At 47.6% G+C, this 26,296-nt stretch overlaps 1 protein-coding gene across 1 annotated transcript in view; it reads right to left on the bottom strand.

The window, feature by feature from the left end:
• Window positions 1-4,017, bottom strand: part of ARHGAP20 (Rho GTPase activating protein 20) — a gene marked incomplete at its 3' end in the record, with an annotated part of 62,199 nt that extends 58,182 nt beyond the window's left edge. The window contains exon 1 of the mRNA XM_082004251.1: window positions 1,867-4,017. Within this exon, the coding sequence (XP_081860377.1) occupies window positions 1,867-1,965 (99 nt within the window). The 5' untranslated portion in view covers window positions 1,966-4,017. The remainder of the gene's footprint in view (window positions 1-1,866) is intronic.
• Window positions 4,018-26,296: the final 22,279 nt, after the last annotated feature.

Below are 26,296 nucleotides of genomic sequence, written 5' to 3'. Positions count from 1 at the left end.
AACAGGGTCTGTGTTCCTTCGACTGTGGGCTCTTTGGAGCAGGAATAGGAAACACAAGTACTACAATTAATATTTGTCCTCAGAGTGTTGAATCACAAAGCAGAAGTTGTAAGAAAAAAATGTTCATCTTCACAGGACTTGAACATCCTTTCTCATTTCAGGCAGGTGCCTGGCATCAGGGCTCTGCCAGGTTGGAAGGTACACGGTACTCTGCTTCAGCAAAAATGAAAGAAATGGTAGAAGAAAAATCAAAGCTGCACATTTAGCCATCTCAAATCAGACTGCAGTACTTGGAGAGGGTGAGTATCTACTCCACCACTTTGTCCAGCTAGGCAGCAGAAGGTACTCCACCACTTTGTGTAGGTGTATCACACTGCCTCTTAAGAAACCAATCAAGTATCAACTGCAGCAAAGTGTGGTAGAAATCTTGGCAAAACGCTCTCCAGGCAACCATTTCACCATTGGCAGCAGCTGCAATGAGAAGAGGTCCCCAGGGCTGCCATCAGGCTGACGCGGTACGTGCCTTGGTGGGACACGGCACACATGGACACATCCCATGGAAACGCACAGCATCACTTCCCAGCCCGAAGAGACGCTTCAGCAGGAGGAGAGGGACCAGGACTCCACTCTGCACTGCTGTGCCACGGCCGGCAAAGCCCCAGCCACTGCTCAACAGCAAGACTGGACACAAGCTCAGCGTCTACCACCAGGCATCCTAAATTCATGTCACCAGGTGGACAGATTTAATAAAGGACACTGTAACCTGGCCAGTCATTCTAATCCTGCCAGCTTATTTAGCAGTCGGTGGTATTGTGCACCTCTAACGACAAGGCAGTGCATAGATTTAAATGTCACAGTGAGATAAAATTGGTAAGGCAGGAAAGTACCAGCTCTACTTTGGGTAGAAAAACACTACAGCACTTGCTAAAGCAAGGAGAAAAAAAGAGTTCCTGTTTTACACAGTGGGAAGAATGTGGTTATTACAGCTCACTCGTTACAGCAAAGTATAAGGCAGAAACAAGCACTTGGTGGTACGCAGAAGTGCGCATTTTGCACTCAGTCGTGTCAGATACTGAAAAGCAATTCGAGACGCCGAACAGATTTTACAACCCGTTTTGAAGACGGGATGACGCTCTTCTGCTACCCGTTGTGATGGACCTCATCACAAGAAGTGCAAGGCGCTTCTTTGAGAAGCTGCTCTTCCATTTCTCTTGTACAAAGCACGTGCGAGAGCAAACAGCAAACCCTCTCGGCTCTAGCAAGCCCTTCCCTCGCCCCCAGACACAGATGCGGCATAACCCTCCCAGCTCCCCTGGGTAATCATTCTGCAAACCTCCCCCCCAGCTCCCTCTGATACCCACCCAGCAAAGCCTCCCCGTAGGTCTCCCCGGCACATCCATGCAGCAACCCACGGGGGAAATCCGTGCAGTGAGCTCCGTGGATCCACCGACCGGCACCCAGCAACCCCCTCCCTGGCTCCCCGGGGCGCCTCTGCAGCAGCGCTCCTCGTCTGCCCCGCACACCCAGCCTACAGCCTCCCCGTGCTCCCGGGACACCCGTGCAGCAACTCCCTTTAGGTCCCACCCGGCAGACCCCACCGAGGCACCGCCGCACCCCAGCTCCCCGGGACACCCGTGCAGCAAGCCCTTCCCGCGGACAGCCCCAGCGCCCCCGACGGCTCCCCCCCGGCCCCGGTCCCGATGGCGGCGTGCCGCCCAGCCCGCTGCCCTGGCGGCGGCGGCGCAGGGCTCAGGGCGATGGGGCCGCGGGGTGCCCATCGGGGACGCGCTGGCCCGTGGGGCGCTCCGGGACCGCGGCGGGGGCCGTTGGGCTCTTTCCCGCGGGGTCTCCCGGGAGCGGCCTCACCTTCTTGCTGTCGGCGGCGGCGAAGACCCTGCTCTCGCCGCTCACCGAGGACGAGCGGCCCGGCCCAAGGTGCTCCTGTTGCGGGGACATCACGTCCATGCGGCCCCGCGCCGCCGCCCTCCCGCCGCGGGGACACCCGCGCCGCTGCCGCCGCCGCCCGCACCATGGACAGGGCGCGCCGCGCCGCGCCACGCCCCCCGCGGACACGCCCCCGCCCGCGGGACACGCCCCGGCGGGACACGCCCCTCACAAGACCACGCCCCCCGGTTCGCGCCCCGTTGTGTGGCGAGGGGGTATAGAAGCAGGCGGGGGGGAGGAAGGCGACGCGCATGCGCCACCGGCGGGAGTCGAGGGGGACGTGAGGCGAGTGCGCTCGTGCTGAGGAGGGGGCGCGCGCCCTCTCCGTGCGCCTGCGCGCGCTGCAGAGGCGGGGTGGGGGCGCAGCGCTCGCCGGGACCCCCGGTGGCGGGTGCCGGGGGCGACGCGGTGCCAGCGGGAGCTGCTGGGCCCCAGGGGCGTTGCGTGGCCCCAAGACTGGGGTGGGCGTCCCACTGCCCCAGAATCACCCTCCCGCAGCACCGCCCTGCAGAAGGCAGGCCAAGGCAGGGCGTGGGCTTCTCCGGGGTCCTCCTGAGGGACGGGCCGCGTTCGAAGGGCAAGCAGCGGGCCGGGTGCAGGGGTGTGTGTTGTGGGTGCAGGTACAGGGGTCCTGGCACACGAGAGAGGCAGCCATGGCCGCACAGGCTCGGCACAGCCCGGGGGAAGCCGAGGGGACGCGGCTGTGGTCCAGAAAGCCATGAACATAAGGAGGAACCACTAGTTAAGCTAATGGATGGTGTTGGCTCAAGAACAAATGGGTGTAAATAGGCTATAAATAAATCGATATTAAATTGCTGGAGAAGGGAAGAAAGCATACTGATCCTACCGATCGTAAGAAGAGGAGATTGCCGAGGGGCCCCGCCAGCCAGGAGGAAAAGGCGTAGCTCCGTGGGGTGGCTGCGGTTTGATACAGCTGTCGTGTTTGTATGTTATCGTATCCCTTCATTGAATACGGTGTCTTCAACAGCAAGGGGCTACCCCTGATCGCCCAGGAGGTTCTTTCTAATCCTGTCTGTATATACTTTGTGAGGGATATTTTTATCTCCAGCCTTTCCAGCTGTCACAGGCTCTACATGCATTTTCTCCCACATCGATCACAAAAAAAAAGAAAAAGAGAGATCCTGCCATCTCGTGCAGCTTTTCATATCTACCACTTCCCATCTGTGAGAAGAGTTTTTACATCCCTGTGATGAACTGGACTGGGAATTGATCCAGCTTTAACAAGGCTACTTTTCATCTGGAGAACCCAGGCTGGTTCTCCTCCTGGAAGCAGAAATGTATGTGCTGCTTCTGTAAGTTGGTGGCAGCAGCTCTTGCCATATACGACTGAAATAGCAGTAAATGATTCATTTAGTTCCATGTTATGTAGCCACCTGAATAGGTTATTTATGCCCAGCGTGTCCATATGATAGTGCTCCCTTTGTTGAGTTTGGTGTGGGCACCTGCCCTCTCTGTGCACCCTCATTCCTGCAAGTCAGTGGAATCAGGTAAGTGTAAGTAAAGGAAAGATGAAATATTAAAGCCTGGGATGCAGTATGAATTTTCACTGGGGTTTTCTGCATCTGGCCGTTCAGTTTTCCTCCCTACCCTATGGCTAACCAATTAAAAAAAAAAAAAAGCCATAGACATCTATGACCAAGAGGAGGAAGCTCTTGGATAACACCACGCATGCGTGTCCAGTCTCAGACAGCCCGCCAGGCTGCCCCTGGTATCCTGGGAAAAAGAAATGGATGGTTGGACGGTTAGGGCAGAGGTTTGTATGCATTATGTATGTTAACGTGTCATGAGTTGCACCATTTCCCCTTCACTGAATTTGTAAGGTCTTTCAGCTGGAGTGTAAAAACTTTGAAATGATGCATTCTTGGTATCTGCACTGATTTACAGACAGATGGCCATACATCACTAAAGCAAAGCAGCTTATGAAAAACCACCTGAATTTTTAAAGCACGAGTCTCCAAAAATCATGTCAGCTAATTTTTGCACCCAGGGGCCTTGGCACAAGCTATGTGTCAGGCTGGGCAGCGAGCCCCCATCCCCGTGCGCCGTGCGGACCTTGTCCCATCCCTCCGCTCCCGTCCCCTTGGTCATGTCCCTGTTTCCCCTCCTTCCACCACGGTGCCAGTTTCAGGGGGGGGTTAGCGGCAAGCGGAGAAAAAAGTGGAGCCAGGCTTCCACTGGCACGGCACCCATGCCGATAAAATGGGGAGGTGACTCTCCGATTACTACTGCACAGCACTCAGCCCAGTGGGACGCCATCCCCGGGCAGGTCTCTCAGCTTCTGTGAGAGGGCTAAGAAAAGATTTATCGGGCTAGAAAGGAGACAAAATGTCTATTCAAGGCCCGGAGTATATTTAGCAACCTCCTCCCCAGGAACATTTGCAAGTGATGATATTCTTGGTGACATTTTGGAAATGGGGCTGTAAGTATATGTTTATTTTGCAAAGGAAACATTACATAAGCTTTCCGAAATGCTCGCACATGCTTAGAGGTATTCTTTTCTCTACTACCATGACGTTTCCTACACTCTTCATTGAATATGGCTCTTTCACCTACTCACAATGATAAACATATTAAAATATTGGTAAGCAAGATTGGAGAAGAAGCTTTCTTCTCCATGCAGTACAAATATGTTCGTGTGCATATGTGAACATAGAGCCAACAGGTTTTTGTTAGCTGCAGCACTCCCCTGGTGCTAGCTTTCCCATCCCTTTCCTTAACCTGCTCTGCCAGAAAAGCGGACGGGAAGTTTAGCGCCGGAGATGTGAGCTGGCCGGAGCCACCCGGAGGGAGCAGGGCTTTACAAGACTCACCTCCCCTCACGGCGGCACGCATGACAGAGGTACAGAAGGAACACACAGGGTACAACAGCAATATACAGACAACCTTGCCTATAAAAAGACCCCCAGGGTAGAGCTGGCAGCAAGTGGGTCTCATGCCTTACAGTGATTAATCTCAAAGGATAAAAATAAACAAACCCACTAGGAACTGCCAAACCCAGGAAACAGGAAAAATAGGTTTTCCCAAAGGACTGTTCAGAGCTTAACTGACAGTTTCTTTCTAGCAGATCAGGACTTAGTTTGTTGACTTTAGTCTGGATTTTGGGAGATCCTTGAAAATTGGTGTCATGATGGAAGCTGGGGACAGGATGCAATTGCCGCCTGTGCAGCATCCCCAGTGCTGCCCGACTGTTACCTGCCTCTGTGCAGAGATTCCCGATGGGAAAACCGCCAGCTCTCCCTCTCTGCTTCTCCAGGCTGCGGATGGATGCAGCCGCCGTGGGGATGCAGAAACTCCCTCCTGTGTGGGCTGATGCGGAGCCAGCCACGGGGACGGGGCTGCTGCTGCCCAAACCACCCCGGTCCCTGCCACCCCACAGCGCAGAGCGGGCGCGCTGTGCTGTCGGCCAGCCCACGGGTGCCTGCTGGGGGTCTTCGCACTTCCTCTTGTGACATCAACACTATCTGGGTCTTGACATCAGCCTCGCTATTTCAGATCCGTGTTGGTCTGAACAATGAAGGTCCAACGTATGTAATTGCACCAAACCATCCTTAAATTGCACCAACTATATCATCACCACCAGCTAAAATCCTGCTTGAGCCCTGCCCTAAAAAAGTATGTACAAGGCTCAGAAAATAACTTGCATGTTCAGAGAAAGATTTTCTTTCTGTTGCCTTGGCCACAGTGTTGTGTGAAGAAAAATATTGGGGAGACATAATTGGAACTGGGACAGAGAAATATATGGGTGTTGTAGGAAAATCACGTTTGTGCACAAGACTCAGGAGAATTATTCATGGGCAAACCCATCCAGATGGAAATATGACCCCTGTAAATCTGCCACATTAGGAAAACCCACAGTGAACAGTTAGCAAATGCTAGATACACAGGCTGCAGCTACCTCCAGTTTTTATGAGCTTTCCAAACACGTTAGCACTAGCAGACATTCCCTTCCAAGAAAATCATGATAACCGAGGAACTATGTAAGGCTAGAAATGAGTGAGTTATACTTAACTGGCACTGAACAAATGCGATTCTACCAAACCTGCCCCAAAAGGATATATTTGCTTGAACACTAATTTTATGAACCTTGCAAGTGCCTCATGCAATTAAAGCCATGCAGTAGATCTGAACTGGAAACTCCAGAGGCTGTTGTATTTCAATGAGATCTGATGCAATGACTTTCTGTTTTAATAACCCAATACTTAGAATATCATGCTGCTCATGCATTGTGAGCAGCTAAAAATAGGGCCGTATCCTGGACAGATTGGAGCTATTCAGATGGAGAAAAGGTGAGCTGAAAGGAAAGATTGGAGAACAGGATGGATGACTGAACAGCTCCACAGCACCTTCAACTTGCAGTTATCTGTCTGGTTCCTAGTGTAAATTAGAGCATCCCTTGGGAGTGCTGACTTGAAGGCATCTTCTTTTTTTCTGGAATTCAGCACAGGAGCTTTAGCGGCAGGTATTCACCCTACGGTGTGAATCCTTCGTTGTTCATCTTCACAGTATTTGCTGCTGCTCCGTGCCAAAAAAGGCTGTGGCAAGCTGAGAGCATCCTCCATGCTCTCTGGTCCTGGAGGGTATGGACAGAAGGCGGCCCAGGTACCAAGTTCTGCTCTTCTGTTTTGATAGCAGCTTGCTAAAAAAATCATTAAATACTACGTGAGTGATTGCTAAGTGGAATTCACGAACGTCCTGGGAATCAGGCCGCAGCAGTTATTAATGCTTTGTGCAGATATGTTCACATTAACAGGAAATACCCCGTTCTGTCTCTTCCCATGCTCTGAAGTCTGCAGGGCCTTTCGTGCCAGATGCTCTGCCTCAGAGACTCCGTAAGCGCTGAGAAACACCTCACTTGGGTAGTTCTGCCAAAGCTTGTCGAATAACCGAAGACCTACCTGCTCTCTCTACCCCAAAAATACAGGGTGGCCCCATGTAAATGTGGAGTTTGAGTTTGCAGCAGACGGCGTGTTTGCAGCAGCAGGGATGAGTGTGCACGTTCCATGGAGACCCCAGGTGACAACTCTGCTGTAGAAACAGGGACAGCACAAGTACGGGGAGAGTCTGAGCATTGCGTGCTCCACATGGTATCGCCGCTATGGCCAGCTAGAGCTGTCCTCCCATGGCCATGCCTGCTGCCCAGATATGAGCAAAGACTATCACAACCCAGCTCTGTAGAGGAACCTACCAGCGATCCTACCAAAGCTTAATATCCCTTTCAGCCTTATTACATATGCCATGTGAAATTCAGTCCAGCGCATCAAAGGGAAATTTGCCTTTGAAGACCTGCATGGTTCCTGCATGCAAACGTTGCTCTGATTTAATTAAACTTGATTTTATAATCAGTGTAGTTAAACCAGTACGATGCTTGTGAGCAAATATGGCTGGTGTAAGCACCTCGATGTGCATATGGCTTGGTATAAACACCGCCCATAAGCAAGTGACATTCGGGTTTTCCTACCATTCACATTTTCCCACTATTCACATTTTCCCTGTTTTTCCTACATCATATTTCTGATTTTTATGCATTGTTTCCTTTGTTCACATTAGTACACTCAGAAGATTGTCTATTTTTGGTTTCTCTGCGCTGAGGATTTTCTTATGGACATTGTCCATGGTTCAGCCTTTCAACTGCAAATTGCAAGGCAAAGTTAAAAGTCAGTAACTGTATATTCATCCATGAGAGACCTTGCAGAGGAGCTAAGTATTAGACATGAAAGGATAGCATTTCATTTAAGATAAAGCCTAATCTCTTCCCTTTGTGAGCAACATTTCTGAATTAAATCTGAGCACTTGCACCTGGAGCTGTTTAACTTTGCTCTCAGCTAGGTGGGTAGTGATGGTAATCCATAGAACCGAATCTGCAGCGTAATCCTGAGTGCAAAATGCAGGTTCCATTAAGAGAAGGGAGGTTGACTTTAGGAAACACTTCCTAAGTGTTCAGGTATGTGCAGGACACACATCTCTTCAGTACAAACTTGAACTTTCTTGGATCTCACTGTACCCATCACGCTACTTGACTCCTGCAAAACCCACAGTCCGCAGCACTGGTGGTGGTGCTCAGCAATGGGGTTGGTTTCTATGCATCAAGATATTATTGAAAAAAGACATCCTATCACATAGAATTTGATGAGGGGCTGTTTTCAGATGCTTGTCCCAAAACTGTGGTGGAAAAGCATGATTATCAGCATACAGATCATAAATAACCTGTACTATTTTTTGTGTTATAGCCAGATGTTGCTGACGGGCTCCCTGGAGCTCCACAAAGCATTGGCCATGTAGACAGCCGAATTCCCATTTCAGTGGGTTGAGGCACAGAGTGATAAATTAGGTAACATGAGTCAGGTTGGCATATATGTGCCCGGTGAGAATTATACATTCATAACAGGAACGTAAGCAGTGACTAGAATGGGAAGTTACTGGGGTTGCATTAAGAATAGAGCATCTTTGTTTAATGGTTGGTGGGACTTGAATTTATTGCAAGCAGAAAGTGGACTGTTGACATTGGCTCTTTAGGAAACATGAAGGAAGCTCCCATGAACAGGGGACCCTTTCGAGTGTAACATGCACTCATCCGTAAAAGTTATCACATTATCATCCTCGCTCTGGATTCATTTCAGGCATTGCTTTCTCTCTCTCTCCCCCTCTCTCTAATTCACAACCTAGACAGTTTTTACTGTGAGTGTGTTTAAGAACCCAGAGGGCCATATTTTTTGTCAGTTCGTGTTTTTAACATGCTGATGGATTGTGTCATACTTCTGATCCCTCCCTAGATTTACTATTTTCCATTCATCATAAAGAACTCCCTTTTTCTAACAACCTGTGGGACTGTCAAACTGTGAATGACAGACATTAAAAAAAATTATGGGCAAGAATTTTAGTTGTCCTTTCATAACACGCTGCAAAATTTTTCACTGCAAGAGTGGGATGCTTTCAAAACTGACTCAGATAAATAAAAAATGAGCTAGACATCCTCCCGCTGACTGGGGCTCCAAGAGGAAATGGCTCTATTTTTCTTGTACACGGTGTTGAATTACTCAATATAACCTGATGTACATATCTTCAGCTTCCGTAAGCCAAGGTGGGAGCCCAAACTTCACTGCACTCCATTGAGCAAGGATTTGGCTCTCCTGCCTGTCTCAGCCTCTAACCACACCACTAGTGGTTTACAGCTTAAATGGTCCATGATACGAGGGCCGAAATTCCTGGATCTTCTGGCTGATGTGGACAATGAGGGCTGTTGACCTCCAAATGGAGTTTGGCCTTTGCTGCAATGCAAGAGGGTTTAATTGCTGGAAAGGGGTGGCCAGCGGGACGGGGGAAGAGGGGGAGCCTGCGGTCCCTGCCAGGCTCCCACCACCACCCCTCCTCCTCTCAGGTGCTGCTTCCAGCATCCTAACATTTTAAGGGAAGAAGCGGTGATTTTGGAGTGTATCCAAGCTGTTCCTGACTCCAACACGGTAATCGTAAGAAGCAGATTTAGGAAGGACCTCAGAAGATCACCTAACATCATCAAGTAGCTTTACCTGGGTCTTTCCTAAGGGCCTCTTGGATAACTTGCTCTTAGAAATGAGCCATGATGGCCTCTGCATTGTCCCCACAATTGGGAACTGTTTTCCCTGATGCTTGACTGAAACTGCCTCCCCTTCAGTTAAGCCTATGACAATTTGTCCTAGGCCCAAAGGATATGAGAAGGGTTTATTCTTTCCTTCTGAGAGCTACCTTCTACATTATGTCCCCACAATCCTCTTTTCTAGACTAAACAATATCAAATCCTTCAGCTTTTCCTTGCAGTTGATGATTCCTGGTCCTCCGATCAATCTTGTTCTTTGAATACTTTCCATTTGGTACATTTCCTTTCTAAATCATCATTTCGGAAGGGGAATATATTTTGCTTGTAAGGATACTGCGCACATGTTTCTCTTCCTTTCACACCCCACCTCCAACACAAATGTTTCCCTGCTTTTTTATTAATTGAAGAAAGGTGTAGCCATGGGGAAGGGTACAAGGAGGTTGGCACTCCATTCTTAATATTTTACAAAAACAGTTATTATTCCCCATCATGCAGAAAGCCATTTTGCAAGGAAGAAATGTATTAATTTCACATTTCCTAAATGCAGTTATAACTGTTGAAGCCAGAAACGATACGTAAAGCTATTACAATATAGGATAGTCTAAGTTTAGATAAGATTCCAGCAGATATTCCTATCACACTTATGTCTCAATATGAAAGCTGTGACCCAGCATTTCTCCTGAATCAGCAGGATACGGGACCTGGTTATCAAGCAGAACTAAATGGTCATTTCTTTTAAATTAACAAAAAGCTGATCACTACTGAGGTGCATACATCTGGATGGAAACCTAAGCTGTAGGATAATTGTGGGCTTGAATTATTGTAGGATTCCAGCTTAAGGAAAAAAAAAGGGTTTGTTACTCTATTAACTCCCAGACCCATCGAAACAAAAACTGTTTTGTAAACTCTGTTAAAAACTAAACTTTTTTAGATCACAAAGTAGGGAAAAAATAATCTGAAAAAAAAGGTTGAACTATTTTGGAAAAAAAAAATTCCTTCAGGATGCTCGAAGAGTGAAAAAGTTCCTTGCCATGAATGCTTAGGAATTTGGTCAGAGGAGCAGCGGGAGAGGACCTGAAGGGATGGGAAGGAGATGTGGGGGCAGAGGAGACAGAGAGCCGGCAGCCGCGGTGCTGCCAAGTCAAGAAACGCCACAAACACCAAGAGGGGACAAGGAGGCGGCAGGGACGTCGTGGGCACAGCCCTGAGCGTCGCTCATCGGCAACATAGGCTCGGCTGGGTTGATGTCATGGAGGTGGTTGCGGGCGCGCAGCGGGTCGGTGACCTGGATGGGGAGGACGGGGTACCTACGGACTGGGGGTACCTACGGACCGCTTTGCACGGCCCCCCCAGTGAGCAGGCAGCAGCATTAGCTTGGCAAAGGAACAACTGGATCTTCCCGCAACCTAAAAATAGCGACATAAATATTGTGTACGCATTAATTATAATTGTTTCAAGGGTAGACTGTGGAAAAAAGCTGATTAATGTGAGGCATGTTCAAATGACTTCACTGAAAGCCATGCTCTTTTCTTAAAGGAACATGATTATTTTTTTCCCCAGATGCTTTTAAATATTGCACTTAGATGATTGAGTTCTCAGGAGGGTTTTCTCTCTGGAGGACCCTCAGGCATAAGGTTGGACAGCTAGTCACCATAAAGTATAGCAGCAGCAGTATAGCATTACCACACATTACAATACTTTGCACACAACTTGAATACAAGAACACCTTACAATTATTTTCATGTAATTGGGATAGAAGCTAATGGCAGGCCTGAGGAGAAATAAAACACATAGCGTAGATAAATAATCACTATTAGATGCCCTGGGACCATCTTCTCGGGACAACATGCAAGCCTACCAGCTTCACATCTTGTATATTTGCAGTTGCCAAAATGTAGTTGGCTGTGGGGATGTGTACTAGGCAACAAAAATTAAGGAAAAAACCAAGCAGATAAAATTAGTGTCAGAAAGATTGTTGTGCATTTATTAAAAAGAAACCTGAAACAGCGATCACAGGACTATCATGTTGATTCTGCTGCCGTTCAAGGTTCACAGCTTAATTCTGCACTCAAGAGGCTTGCTGTTGGCTCGAAGACTTACAGGTCAGTGGAAACTGTTGATCCTGAGAGGCCTGTCAAGAAAAACGAGTGAATTATGGGTTTTGGCCAAGTCATGTGCTTACCAAGCCAATTTCGGTAACCAAGGCAGCAAAAAATCCATTTCCATGAACTGAAATTAAAATGCATATAAATGTACAGTCTAGGGTTTGCAGGATTTTTAATGCTTTGCAGTATGACATAATGGCACATATTTTTATGTCCTCAGAACATTTCTCCTAGTTTCAAAAGGTTGAACTGACACTGATGTCACATTATCCACTTATTCTACAGTGTATTCTGGCCTTGTGTTTCATTTAGTGCTTTGCAATGTTGTTTCGATGCCATAATTTTACAGTTACCTCACTGGATCGATGAGGAAAAGTAAAAAGCTGCCAGAAGGAGGTTATTTCACATGCAAAGTCAGCAGCAGCCCAGGCCTTTCCCAGCTTACCTTTCCTTCTCCACCTGAATGCAAACCCGTTAGAAATGGTCCAGGAAACCTCCACCTCTGCTTTCACATGCAAGATGCTCGTAAATCATATTTCTTTCGGAGAGGTTTATGACCTGATGTTAATGAAGACTCTAGGGTAACGCTGTGTTTGAGGAGGGACCGGTGCCAGAAGCGCGGTTGACGTATGGCCGCATACCTCCAGCGTTATCAGTGGAAACCCTCTGAATTATATCAGTGCAAGAGCTTTCCCGTTCTCTTTGGTTCAAAAGTTTCTATCGGCAGGACAATAAAAATCCCCAGTCGTATCTCCTGAATCGTTTACACTGCGAATTCCAGAGCCCTGGCCGCTCCGCCACACGGGTCCCACAACACAGCAGCCGTGCTTCTTCCCATCTGCTGCCAGGCCCTTTAGACCACTCCAGCAACATGAAAGGCTCCTCACATCACACGAACGATGCCGTTCACTTAAGAGGCCTTTCCGGCGCCAGGTGAGTGGGAGGAGGCCAGGCTGTGCTGCAGCCTTGCAGGCCTTTGTGGGGAAATCCGGTGGGTGCTTCGCTAGGTGCTGTGGTGGTTCGCAGGGCACAGGAGCCACTCCTCTGCCTCCTAAGTCTCACCCCGAAGGATTAATGTCAGATCGTTAAGTTGCAACGTAAAAGCCCATCTCTTAAACCCCAGCTCCTCACGCCGTCCAGCAGATCAAGGTCACCTGCAGACTCATTAACCTGCTGAATAACCAAGCCCCTGCCTGTCTCTCCCCCCTTTCAAGCCCTCTGAAAACAGAGCTGCTGGTGGTGTCTCGCCACCCTTGGCCACCCCACGATACCAGCATGCCCCATCCCCATCTCCCCTTCAGCTATGTCCTCCATCTGCTGCCTAACCCAACGCAAAAAGGTATTTCTTTAGGCTGCATGTCTTAGAGACTGCGGGAATAAAGGTGACCTCGACTTGCCTGTGGCTTTGGTTGCTTTATTGCTTAATTGGTGTGTATGGATTGATGTGTAATTGGCACATGAGCATCAACTAGTGAATATTCTGCATAACAATGGGGATAACATTTATAATGATTTACCCTTCCAGAGAGTTGCAGTGAAAGGCTAGCAGTCAGAGCAGGCTGATTGCTGAAAGCTCCTTCTTTTACTCAGGGCTTTGAATTCAAAGTATGGCGGTAAAACAAATGCCATGTTAGGGAATAATAGTATCCTGCTGCTAAATTAATACCTAAATGACATCGTGGAAGGATTTCCATTATAAAACTGGTTTTCTTTCTGGTCTATATATTGATCGACATGGAGTGGGTATCCTTTTGTCTACTAGATGTTGCTGTTGTCAAGTGGGATTGATCCCAACCAGGAGCTTTCTTGGCTCTAATGCCACTCAGCTCCCTGCACAAGGCATTATAAATTTACAGGTCCCAGACTGTAGCATATCTGCTGTGGTGCGCATTTCATATTGACCAGTCAAGTTGCAATGCTCATTTCTGAGTGGTACCAAAGAGTTATTGGGAGTAAAAACTCGCATTCTCACAATACTCTAGAAAATTTCACAGGACAGTGATAAATATAAAATGAAAAATGAAGTGCAGTCAGTAGAATTATTGTGTCTGATATAAAGTCACTGGTGTCTTAGCTGCCCTGCATGAGGGATGACAGGAATGATCGTATCCAAAAGGTTCCAAACACTTTGCTTTTGTTTGATTTTAAAGTTAAAAATTTCTTTCTGCATAATCACTTTTTCCTCTTTGCTTTCTACAGTTACCTACAGCAAGAAATATTTTCCCAGGCATAAAAAAAAGTCTTTTTGCCTGTTTCATCCCAATTTATTATTTGTTCATCTTTCTGAATAGCTGCTAGCATTAGTCATTTGTTCCCAGTGGTGTTCACGTCCTGCCTGTGCCTGGGGGACTTTGAGAATAGCTGGCAGCAGAAAGCAGGCTGTAGGCCAGATACTTCGTTACAGGCATATATTGCCCTGATCTGCAGGTTGGCTACCCCTGGTCTTGGCTGTTAGACCCAGTTTTTCTGTAAGAATGAATCAAAGGCCAGTCTCTCTGGTCCCTCCTGAGGCTTCTCTACTAGATGTTATCCTTCATAGCACTTTGTTTGTAGCTCTCCAGCCAGTTTTCAATCCATGTGACAATGTTCATTTCCAGGCCAATTTTGATTGATTATTATTCTTTGGTGTGAGATACCCTATCATTTGCTTTACTAAAATCCCAGAATATTTCGTTTACGTCATTGCCTTTGTCCAGTAATGGTAAAACTCCATCATAAAATGTAATCAAGACTGTCTGGCAAGATGTTTTATTTAGAAACACATGTGGCTTATTGCACATAATTCCACTGCCCTCTTGATGTTTCATGATTATATTTTCAATCTTAATGTTACACTAATGTGGAGGGAAAGGGGGGACACACACATTAGTTTCATACCCGACCAATCGTTTTTTATGTGTTTACACACATCCTATAATGCAGAGCACATATGCAAGGGAGCTGTGTTATTTTTCCATGTGGTTTAGGCTGTTTGTTTATTTTATCATTAATTCTCAGTGAGAAGGTCATCCTTTCCCCCAGATGTTTATTACTTTTGCAAACCAAAAAAGATTTCTCTAATAACTTGCATCGCAGATCTAATACTTGTAAAATGCACGAGCGATGCCAATGCAGTAATGGTTTCAAGAACTTTCTATATGCAGAGCTGTGGTTTACCACCATGCCACGGTTTACCACAATTTAGCAGAGAGCCACAGCTTTTAATCAGTAAACCAGGTCTTGGCCAATTTGAGAACACAGTGCATAGAGGGGGAAGATTTGGAAGAGATTTGCTGCACTGGTTTCTTTCAGCTTTTCTATTTACTTCCATTTTTTAAATTATTACCACTGTTTCCCAGCAAGGAGAAAACAGGTGACAATCGGGAAACATGTGGATGTTGACAGATTGGAAAAGACTTGTCCAAATTTGTCAATCGTATTTTCAACCTCAGGCTTTATACCACTCTGATCCTTTTTTAAGTATATATACGTTTTTGAAAATGCAGAGTGCATAAGCATGGAGGTTTCTGAGGTTTAAATATATTATCTCCACTCAAGAATTTTCCCTCTGCAGAGTTTTAGATCACTTTGGGTGTACTCAGCTACTTCTGCATAGTATACTACTGACTGCAAGGAGAGCAGGCTTGGAAATAAACTCATATATACATAACAGAGAACTGACAGCGACAAGTAAATACATTATAGTTTCATATATCTATGAGCCTGGGAGGTGTATATATGTATACACGTTTTGTCCTTGGAAATCTTACAAACATGTTTGATTAAGGAGATGAAAGATTTATATTCAGTATATAACGTAAAAATGAACTGCTTGTTTGGAAGGGGGTGGCTCGTATTACTGATATGTCTGAAGCTGAATTTCTTCAAATAGAGGCTCTATTTTTGCCTTGATAACATGAAAACACTGGTGGGACTTGCTAGAGAGATTTATTTTACTAGCTGAAAGCTGAGTAGGCATCGCTGAGCAGCTGGTGGTAAGGACAAAAGATAGGTTGAATTAAATCACCATAATGAACAGGGTTTGATTTAAGGAGGAAGAATTTTTTTTAATGACATCAAATTCCATTTGTGACTTTTTCCTCAGCAGAGTCAAGCTGTAAGTACTTCACGTTGAGCAAGATATAAATCTTTTGATCTGATACTATAATAGCCAAGGTGTCAGTGATAACGTTACTTGATTTAGAGTTTGTGGCACCTACTTGACAAGGAGAGGCAGGAGCCACTGCCGTACAGCACCACAGCAATAATCACACCAAACGTCATGACAGAAGCAGTTTCTTTTCCTCGTCGTGAGATTTTCACTACAGACGAGTCCATGCTAAACCAGTATTTTACATCAGTTGTCCTGTGGGCAAGGACAGCAGCTGTCTGCAATTTGGCATTTTTGTAAGTTTGGCCCAGAAGTATTTTTGTCTGCTGCACTTGCAGAGGGGCTGAATGTCACACAATCACCATGCCACATGCCCAGGTCTTCGCTGAGACGTGCAGCGTCTCACCTGTGAGAGGCTTGCGACTTTTCAATACCTCGGGGATGGGGAATTCGGACCCTGTCTCTAAATTAAGTGATCCTGGGGAAAACTGCTGAGTCAGCCACTAAATTATCTCAAAACTGTTTTCTGTTCTGAAATCATAACTCTCAGATAAATGGGTTCAGCTCGCAGTGGTACAGTCAAGGAGCGGCAGAATGGGGAAGAGCAGTACCCAGCTGAAAATGAAGGGGCGATATCCAGGGGAGGAGAAGCAATGAGGGAGAATCAAGCTCAAGTCTGTGGGAAATCTAACTCGCCAAGCCCGTTATTAAAAACAAAAAAAGCAGCACAAGCAGGTCCAGGTTTAAAATGTTTTGAATTCTGAAGATCACTTTAGTTAAGAAACTTGCTAAAATACAATTGAATTCATAAAACTCCGCTATGTAGGTAGAAGTTGCAAAAGTCCATGCACCTTCTGATGGCTTGCCTTGGCTAATCTTCAGAAAGAACCAAACCACCAAGTATTCTGGTTAAATATCGCAGTAGATGGGAGTCTCAGGTGTCGTTCACAGCCTTCCCAGCAGCGCTGCAGTCAGCACCCCTGGAGACCTGCAGGAACAGCGCGGACGAGGGATGCTGTGGGTCAGCCCCTTTCCATCTTGGCGATGGCTGTCAGGGAAAATAATCTCACAAGGTAACAACCAAAAGGTACTTCCATAAAATTGTCACTCTAGAAACTTGCTTTTATTAGACAAGACTGTCTCTCAAACAAAAAAATAAATTCAACCCCCTTCCACAAGCTTTTTGCTGCTTAAACTGGCTTCGGAAAAGGTGATTATTATTGACTGTCTAGCTTTTTATGTGAAAACGAAGCATTTTGACAGTGGGGCCTAATTTGGGGGGAGAGTTTCTTTCTGATGTGTTGAAATTGTGAATGAAAGGACATGGGATGAATATGCAAATGCAGAAAAGAAAGTAGACAAGATATGTGTGCAAGACTGAAGAAATACATATTTCGCAGTTGTTCATGGCTGTTGTCATCCATGGGCAAGCTGATTGCAAATGACGGCTCTGCCGGTGCTTGTCCGTAGTGAGCTTCCCACTTCCCACCATGAGAAAAGATGGAACTGCTTCCCTTGTCCTTTCTAGGTGCGACTGCTCCTTAGCACGGTGTGGTCATGCGTTTCTCATATTGCCTCTCTTCATCTGTTAAAACTCAGTATCATGCTACACCAACTCAGGCTTTCTGGATCGTTACAGTGGCAGACTGGGAAATTCCTACCTTGATCACCACAAAACAGTAATAAACGTGTTCCTTTTCCCCATGACATGAGGAAAAATCTCCTTTAGGGGAAATCAGAGGTGCTGTGATCTCTTCTGCGTGCCCTGGAGGATTCGCCTGCGTGCATTTCTGGCTCTGCAAGCTTCCTCAGCCCGCGTCTGTACACGTTCCTGCGCACGGACGCCTGCCCAGACGGTTTCATTACTTTCCTGCCCGCTGCCCGCTCCGGTTTCCTCCTGCAGTGTTTGGCCGAGGGCTCCGGCCGCCCGCGAGGGCAGCGGGGCCCTGGTGTGCAAGCTCCCGACCCGCTCTCCCAGCAAGCCCTTGCACCTTCCTCCCGCTCGGCCGCTCCTGGGGCAGCCGCGCCGGGCGCCCGGCAGGCGGTCTGCGCTTCCGGCCGGGAAGGTGGCGTGCACCCCGCCCTCCCGCAGCCTGCGGCGGCCGGAGGGGTCTGCCGCTGTAACACCCGAGCGGTGTGATCTTCAGAAACCCACTCAGCTTCCTGTCCACAGGTTTGAGATGAGTCCAGCAGACGAGTCGGCACGAGCAGGAGAGCGGCCCCACTGGGAAATGGCTACTACAGTCCCCGGGTAAGTGTGAGCGTCTTAAAAACCAAACCTCGGAAGCCGTGCTTTGCAAGCTGGTCTCCTGGGCCGGATGGCCGTTGTTATTTACTGTTTGCTCACAGCACATGTGATGCTGTACCGCAGTCGCAACAACTCCAGCGAAGCCGCGGGTCTGCGTCTCTTTCCAAGAAGTCCTTTCAGTCCTCCTGCCCAGAGCTTGGCTTGGCACACCCCGTCCAGGCAGCCGGCTTGCATGAAGCCCCCATCGGCTGGGAGGGTGTCGAAATCCCTTGAACGCCTGTTCCTGAGCTCAGAGGAGGGCTGCGACGAGACCTCCGCCTCTTGCTGCGCCTTTACCAGCGAAGGCAGCAGCAGAGGAACGACCACTGGTTCCCGGCTCTGCCACGTGCCGGGTCGCTGCTGGCACGTGGTTTCACGGTTTGGCCCCTGAATTCAGGGTTTATCTGGAGATGTTTCTGAATTATGCAGAGAAGATGGAAGCTACAAACTACTGAAAGTGAAAACATTTGCAAAAGGAGGCCAGATGAAGCAGACCGGTCCTTTTTCTTGTCTCCACTAACATCCATCCCCGCATTGGCGTGTTGAGCAGAGATGAACATTTCCTCTCTAAGTAAGAAATCATGTGTTGATCTGGCTAACAAATTGCCAGAGTGATTCCGAGAAGTGCCCCAGACACTAAATCTGATATCAATTCCCTTTTCTTACTCTAAATCCTGCTTTTTTGACAAGCACAGTTCATCATTCCTATATTTCACGCTGTGTGCCGTGACATGAGCCGCACCTCGGGAGCATAACGAGGTTGCTCCTCACCGCTTCCATTCCGCTGGGCCTCTCTTATTAACTACCTCTGGTAAGAGGTCAGCCAGGCGCTGGCACTTTTACATCCCTGCAGCTGTACCCCGTGTTTCAGCTGCTGATTCAAAAGGCCATCGCTTACTGCACGCAGCTACTTCTCCATGCAAAGGGCCCAGTTCCTCTGTTATGCAATCTGTCCATCTGATCTTCTAACAGCAAAAAAAGAGACATTTGCTATTTCCTCAGCACGCAGGAGGCAATCAGCTCTTTTATGGGATAATGACTTTACAGCAATAAGGTACAGTCCTCTGCTATTCTTAGAGCAACATGTAACTCCACTCTGAAAATAGTAGAAATTGTCACTGCACTGTCGGCACGTGTACTCCCAGCAGCCTTTACAGAGATGCCTACAGTTATAAAAAAGGTGGAAATTATGGCTTCACTCTGGGATTGTGCTGCTGGACATCAGTTAATGATAACAAATCAGAGCAGCTACCTGCATGTCAGATTACACGTGAGTGTGTAAAGTTAGGCACCCAGTTTGAAACCGTTTGTCCTAGTTACTTCCAGCTAGAATTATTTACTCTGCTATTTCCTTACAGCTGAAGTTATTGACACTTTGTCCCTTAAAGTGGTTTCTAGGGCTGCCTTTCCAGTGTGTCCTGCCAGGCTGTGCTGGCTGCCAGCAGCCCTGGTGCTTTGGTCCCCACGGTGCAGGGCCACCAACACGGCGTCGCCGGGGATTGCACACTCCACCCTGTGGTGTTCGTGTCCCCAGCCGGATCCGGCGCCACGGGGCATGGGCGTCAGTGCGCCCGCTCTGCGGTCCAGCCGGCCCGCGTGGTGTCTCCCAGACAGCCCTTGCGTGCTTTCTCCCCAGTACTTTTCCACTTGCTCGCTGATGCATCTAACCTTATTTCTGAGGTCTGCTAAATATGCAGCCAGCCATAGGCTTCAGCAGGCAAACCACAGAACCCAAACAAAAGAAAACTCATTCCTCTTTTCCCTGACCAGACCCAAACAACATCTACAACACTTCCCCAATTTAAACATGTGAGATTTTCCTGCCAGCCCTGCAAAAACACCCCAAACCATCCTGTCTGGCAAACGCTGGTCAAGCTGCGATGCACGCTGGACATCTCTCTGCCCCGCGTGCCCCCGCCGCCCTCTTGGCTGCCCAGGCCCTGGAGACCAGCCCCTTGGTCCCTTGGTTAACCAAGCAGTTGCTGCTAAAATCTTTTTTAACTACTGAATGTGTTTTTTAGCGCTGTGCTATGGATTCACTGCCGGCGTGAAGGCAGAGCTAATTCTGGTGGGTCCTGCAGCACTGTGGCATCTTTTTGATGCTCTCCACACCATCGGCACGCACTGCTCCGGTGCACCGCTGGCCCGGGGCACTGTCTGCTAGAGACCTCTTGTCATTTGGGTTCAAAAGAATGAACCCACTGTATCCTTTGATTACCTTAGAAGAGTAAATTTCCTTGCTTTTAGGTAGCGTATTTTTTTTAAGTGTGATATTCTGCAAATAGATTTGCTACATGCAAAATGGAAAGCGTCAGACCGGCAAGCCCAGCCAACCGCTTATGCAAGTGAAGTGGCTCTAAATGATCTCTGTGCATGAATTCACTTTTAAAAACAGCTCTTAGACTTCTGTGGAAATCCACTCCTTTTATGCAACTTCCTTTTTTCTGCAGCCCTCAGGATAAGACAGAGCAGCAAACCATAGGCTGTTTCTATTCCAGGGTAGCCTGTAACAAATAACTGTGAGGTCCAGCCAAACAATAGCAGCCTTTTCAAAACAGAGAGCAGACGTGTCCCCCATCGGCAGCACCACTCCTGCTCCCTTTGTGCTTTCTGTAGACACTCAGCCCCACAGAAGCCGCTGGCTTCCCTTCTCCTCCATGCAAAACCTCTTTCCTCCTTCTTTCTTCAACATCACACATTTAACTTCCCCCTCCCTGTTCCCCTGCATCCTGAGGTACTTCTGCACTGGGGGACCTGACCAACCTGTCCCGGTTTATTCTCCCATCCTTCCGTCAGGACGCTGCTGCTCCAGTGGCTCAGCACCTCTGGCTGTCCCAGAAAGATGCCCCTTCCTCGTCCACCCCTGTCATCGCTGGCGTGGGTGCTGCACTCTGCCACTTGCCTTGGAAAGCGCTTGCATCCCGCCCAGCTGCTGAGGGTCCCTCAGCCATATTCCACCATATGGCACCATGTCCCTCCACTTTATCGTGTGGAAAATATCAAGATAATCAGACCTGCCTCGCTGTGATTCATGAAACCATCTGTCTGGGCTTCCCACTATTGGAGTGCTGTAATACCCAGCCTGCTAGCCAGAATATAAGCGGGCTCTTACTGTCCAAATTTCTTAATCTAAACAAACATGAAAGGCCAAATTCTGCTTTGGGCTCCATTTGCACAAATCCCATTTGTGACATTAAGTGGAGCTGTTTGAATCAGTTGGAGCATGGAGTTTGGCCCAGGGTTTTCCAACTGATTTATAGTGTCCATCTGGCTGCTCTTAATCAAGGGAAGCCTGGCCCGAGCAGAGTTTTTAAACAATGCCGGTATACGCAAAACTCCGTTACAGCCATGGCCACGGCCACGTTTGGTACCAGGACTGATGAGGCAGCTCTGTCCCTCTTGCGGCACTTCTGCATGGCTCTCAAGCTTTCAGACACTGCCAGTCTGGTCAAGTGGGACCCTGCCTTGAGGAAACTCTCTGAAACAGGGATGATAAACTTTTAAAGAAAGTTTGGCTATGGACAATTTAACTGCTACCAGGACGGCTTCTGTAAACCACTCTTCACCATGGGCTAACACGCGTGTCTTCAGCTACAGGGGAAAAAAATGGGAGGTGAACTGTCGGCTCCCGGTTCTGCTTAATACCTGAGATATTGGTTGCAGTTAGCAGGACCCTGGGCAGACCTGATCTCCAGAAATACACACTGCAGCACCAGTGCTCCTGAAATCCCCCTCCCCGAAGGCAACAGCCACGCAGAGCTTCAGTCCTCTGCCCCAGGAACCAGCGTGTCTCTATCAGGGGAGGCTGCGATGGCGTCCAGCTCCCAGAACCGTGTGTCTCGGGTCATCCTCCCCAGGGAGCCCAGCTCTCCCTGGGGTCCATCTCCTGGCCCCATCTGGGTGACAGCCTAGAGAGTCCAATGCTCACGGGAGGAGCGGACAGGGGTAGAGGTGGCAATGCCCTTTGAGTACCTAAAAGTCTATTGCAAAGAAACAGGGCACCTTCCCGGTGCATATGACAAGCAGCGATGGGCGCACCTGAATCAGGGAAGGGCAAGGAGACCCTCTCCTGTCATTTCAGGAGACTGTGAAATCAAGATTTTAAATCCTTTAGGATTCAGCCCTTAAAAAATCACGTTGTATGACCTGTTTTTCCTACCAGGCTCCGTCCACTTTCACAACACTGGCCAAGTGAAGGCCCAGCAGCAGCCAGTCAGTCCAGTTCCTGGTGGAAATGTGTTAGTGTGGAAAAAGGGAGTTTTTCAAACTGAAATCTGTGTATTTTCTTAATTTTGAAAACATGTTACTCCTACAGTTTCTTATAGCCTTTGTGGCATGCCCAACACTTGCAGTATTTTAAGACCACAGTTCTTGAAACCCAATGAACATAGGCCAATCTCAGCTTGCTTTTACAAACTTAAAAAGCTTCTTTTCCTCAACTTTTCAGAAGAAAGATCCTTACACTGAAACAATGGAGCCTGCAGGGTAGAGGTCCCAAAATCAGCCAAAAGGCAAATAAATGTGATGTGAAGCTGTTAGTTTTAAACTCTCAAGATTTGTGAATGTCAGGAATTGATGACACAAAATTTGCATACAGACAATTAAAGGAGCCTTCTAATCAGTCAGCATGATAGAAAGTCTTTTGGATGCTACCCACAGGATTTGTTATTTTTATAACTCTTGGCTGTTTTAAGTTATTTTTTAAATTATTCTCTCTCATTACAGTTTAATGTTACTTAGCATATAGCTGAAAAAAGAAAACGTGTTAAATCTAAAACCCAGGAAGAAGCAGAAAAGAAAAAAAAAACCCCAAAGTTTCCAAAAGAAATCCTGCCTCAACCACATTAGGCCTCCTAATCTTTTCATGTAGAAGTTGATCTGAAAGTTGTGTCAGGAAAGGTAATAATGAGGCAAGATGGCACCGCAGGGAACCTACCTTTTCACCTTTTTGCCTGTGTTTTTTTCTCAAGCCAAGAAGGTGTCAGAACTCCTCAAAAAGGGCTACAGCCTGGGTATGTTTGAAGTAACAGATGAAGTGACCAATTTTTCAAAGATTCCTGCAAAGAAGAGAAGCTGGAGCTGTGTAGGCTCTTGCCAAAACTGTTCTGTACTTCAGTGCTGCCCAGCCTGGCCACGCAGGTGGCAAAGACAAGCCCTAGGGCATTGTTGGAAGGAAGAATTATTTATTGGGTGAATTGAAACCAAGGGCTTAAATATCTTCTTCAAACAGCAGGGAAGCCCAAGGAGAAGATGTGAGAGCAAAGGGGAAAACCTCAGTTCTTCTGTGGCTCCCTCTGCACGAGCAGGACCCCAGGATGCCACAGAAGCAGAATGACTCCTCTGCTCGTCAACGTCTTCTGCTTTCTGGGACAAATCAGCCTCTGATATGAACTGGGCACCAGTTCCTTAGGACAGAGAGGAGCATGCTGGAAGGCACCTCAGCTCTGTGTTGGCATCCTTTGCATCCTCCCAGGATAGGCCATTCTCCCCCTTCAGTATTTTCCCAGTACCTTCCTGGGGTCTGGCAGCAAAAAAAGGGGTCCAATAATAAAGATAACTCACTTAAAAATTTTTCTGTCAATGACATTGCCTTTTCTCTGCCCTTAAGCCATTTTTCAATCCCTTTCAGCATTTTTCTGCCTATTCTATGCCATGCTTTCTGACCTTGCAAATCAATTTGTCTTGCAGTATTAAATGCATCCCTGACAGCTGGATGAACCACGCCTGCTGCTTCCCCTTGTCTACTAATCCAGTGAGGAAATTTATCAGGTACGACCTACATCGCTCGTTGGAGAGCTACGGTAATTCCCATGAGATCCTCTTGCGAGGTTGCAAGACACAAGTGTGCAGCCCAAAGGCTCTACTAAGGCAGCCAAATGCCATAGTCATCGCCCGTGACCCAGTCCTGCTCTCCAGCGCAAACTGAGAGTAAAATTAAAGTCAATGGGGTGACGCACAAGTGGTTCTGGCACGGATGGGAAGAGATTCGGCTCTGTCATTTGCCATGCAAGATTATACTTGCTTCTGATTCTTGCACCTGAAGAACCTCCTGTCTTCCCCATCAGAAAAAGCCTCACACAGCACAGCTGGGGCAGGGTGCTGCGTCCAGAGCTGAGCCGGCTGCAGCCGTCCGACAGAAGCAGAAGGTGTGAAAGCACGCTGTGAGACATCCAGGCCGTTCCCAACCGACGTTTCTCTGACCTTGTCTTAAAATATCTATAATTATCCTTATAATTAGAAAGTTTTAAAATTAAATGTCTCTGGCTACAAATTTAGCTGATTACCTCTTGTGTGCCAGACTGGTCCCCAGGGAAGTAATGTAACGATGGATAAGAGGAGCTCTGAGTGCTCATTGGTGTTTTATAGAGTACGGGGTAAAAATCCAGGCCAAAGTAAGGATTTCATTACTGCCTTACTAGTGAAACTCTTATTGACACAGTCATTTTTTTGGAGGATGAGAACAGGCAGGAAAATGAATGAGCAACGAACTGCTGCTCCACTTGTCTCTCTCCCATGGGTTTGGGAGAGGAGTTTGCGTCTCTCACCTGCCCCATTGGGCATGTCCCTTGTGCATTCTGTGCTCATCACTATTCCATGTGGTGTCATGGTTGAGAAAGAACAAACTGTGTGTTTCATAAAGCAAAAGTTGATGTTCTATCCTTTTTCCCTTTGAAACAGATGGTGAACAAAGTGCTGACTTTCACAAAAGACTTCCATGTTTGATGGACACAAGTTCTTGGAGAACAAATTTGTTTCCCTGATTTTTCTGACCATCTCTGCTCTCATTCCTGTCCCTCACAAACCAAGGAGTGGGCTCAAGCCCCTCACTGCAAGTTGTCTCTCTAACCTCAAAGCATTCTGAAGCTCTCTTCTCCACTTTCTCCCAGGTTTTTTTCTGACATCCTTTAACATGTAAACACCAAACCTCCCATCCATGTGCGAGGGTACTTACTGGTCTCTGACCCGAGAGAATTATAGAATCATAGAATCACTAAGGTTGCAAAAGACCTCTGAGATCACCAAGTCCAACCGTTAACCCAACACCACCATGCCCACTAAACCATGTCCCAAAAATAGTCTAATCCAGTAAGTTTGACCAGAAACTGTTAGTTTCACAAAGCTCTATTAGTGGAAATATTAAATAACACATCAGATGGAGCAGGTTTCAAACTCCTACAAGACACTCATGTGATGTACTATCTCCCTGGAAACACTGCAGCGTGGGGTTTGGCAATATGTATTGGTGATACTACAGATTGTATAGTGTGGGACTACTATAGCTGCTCTCCACTGCAACCATGCATCCAATCTTTCAAGGCTTTCTATACCCTGTCTGCTAGAGACACCTACACAGAGACCGATTTTCAAAGCTAAAACCTGAGATCTATTTTTGCTTTATTATAGACTCAAGTAGCAAGGGCACAAAAGTCACTTAGCCCCAAATTCTGGTCGTTTTTAACAGGGTTTTGCATGTCCTGATATACTTGACTAGACATCTATAGGAAAAGCTGCACACCGAAAGTTGAGAATTTCTTTTGATGAATCGTGACCCACATTTAATATTCCACTTGAATAAACTGACTTTCTAGTACCGAGGTACCTATGGGGAAATTTGTGTTTACACACTAAAGATAAACTTTAGTTTCTGATTGCTCTGGCTTGAATAACCCATTTTCATGATATTTCCTTCGAAATTTTGGGTAAAGCCACAAATGCATTTGTACACAGCAAAATGAGATAATCTGAGTATGTCAAGCCAGACTGCAGAAAGAGATGATCTTTAGAGTGGATGAAGCAATACACAATATGAGACGCTGGTAACTTGGAACATTACGTACCAGATTACATTCGCCCCCGAAAAAAGAAGAGACAAAACAAGTTCTTTTTTTTCCCCGCCTCCTGAGAAACCGCTTTTAGGCAAGCCTCGGGAGTTCAGGTCTGATCTGACATTCCCCCTTCTCACCCCCTCCTGTCTGCAGCAAGGAAAGGTTTCTCAGCAAGCTTCCCCAGCCCGTGCTGCTACTCTGTACGGCTCCAGCTCAGAAATCGGTGAGGCAGGTGTAACTCCACACGGATAATAAAGCTGTAGCAAACCAGCTGCTGGCTGTGCTCCCGAGACAGGGCTTTTTGGAAGCAGCAGAGAGCTCCCCTTGGGCCTCGGTGGCGGGAGAGCCGCGCTCCCCGGGATGCAGCCCTCGCCGGTGGGAGATCAGCCGGGCAGGGCTGTCGCTCCCGCAATGCTGGATGCGAAACCCATGCCCGGGCTCTTGGAGCAAGTT

Source organism: Phaethon aethereus, assembly GCF_964289735.1.
Source record: "Phaethon aethereus genome assembly, chromosome: 1".
NCBI classification, from domain to species: Eukaryota; Metazoa; Chordata; class Aves; order Phaethontiformes; family Phaethontidae; genus Phaethon; species Phaethon aethereus.
Note: the sequence above shows the minus strand (reverse complement) of the source record. Positions and strands in the feature narration are given on the sequence as shown.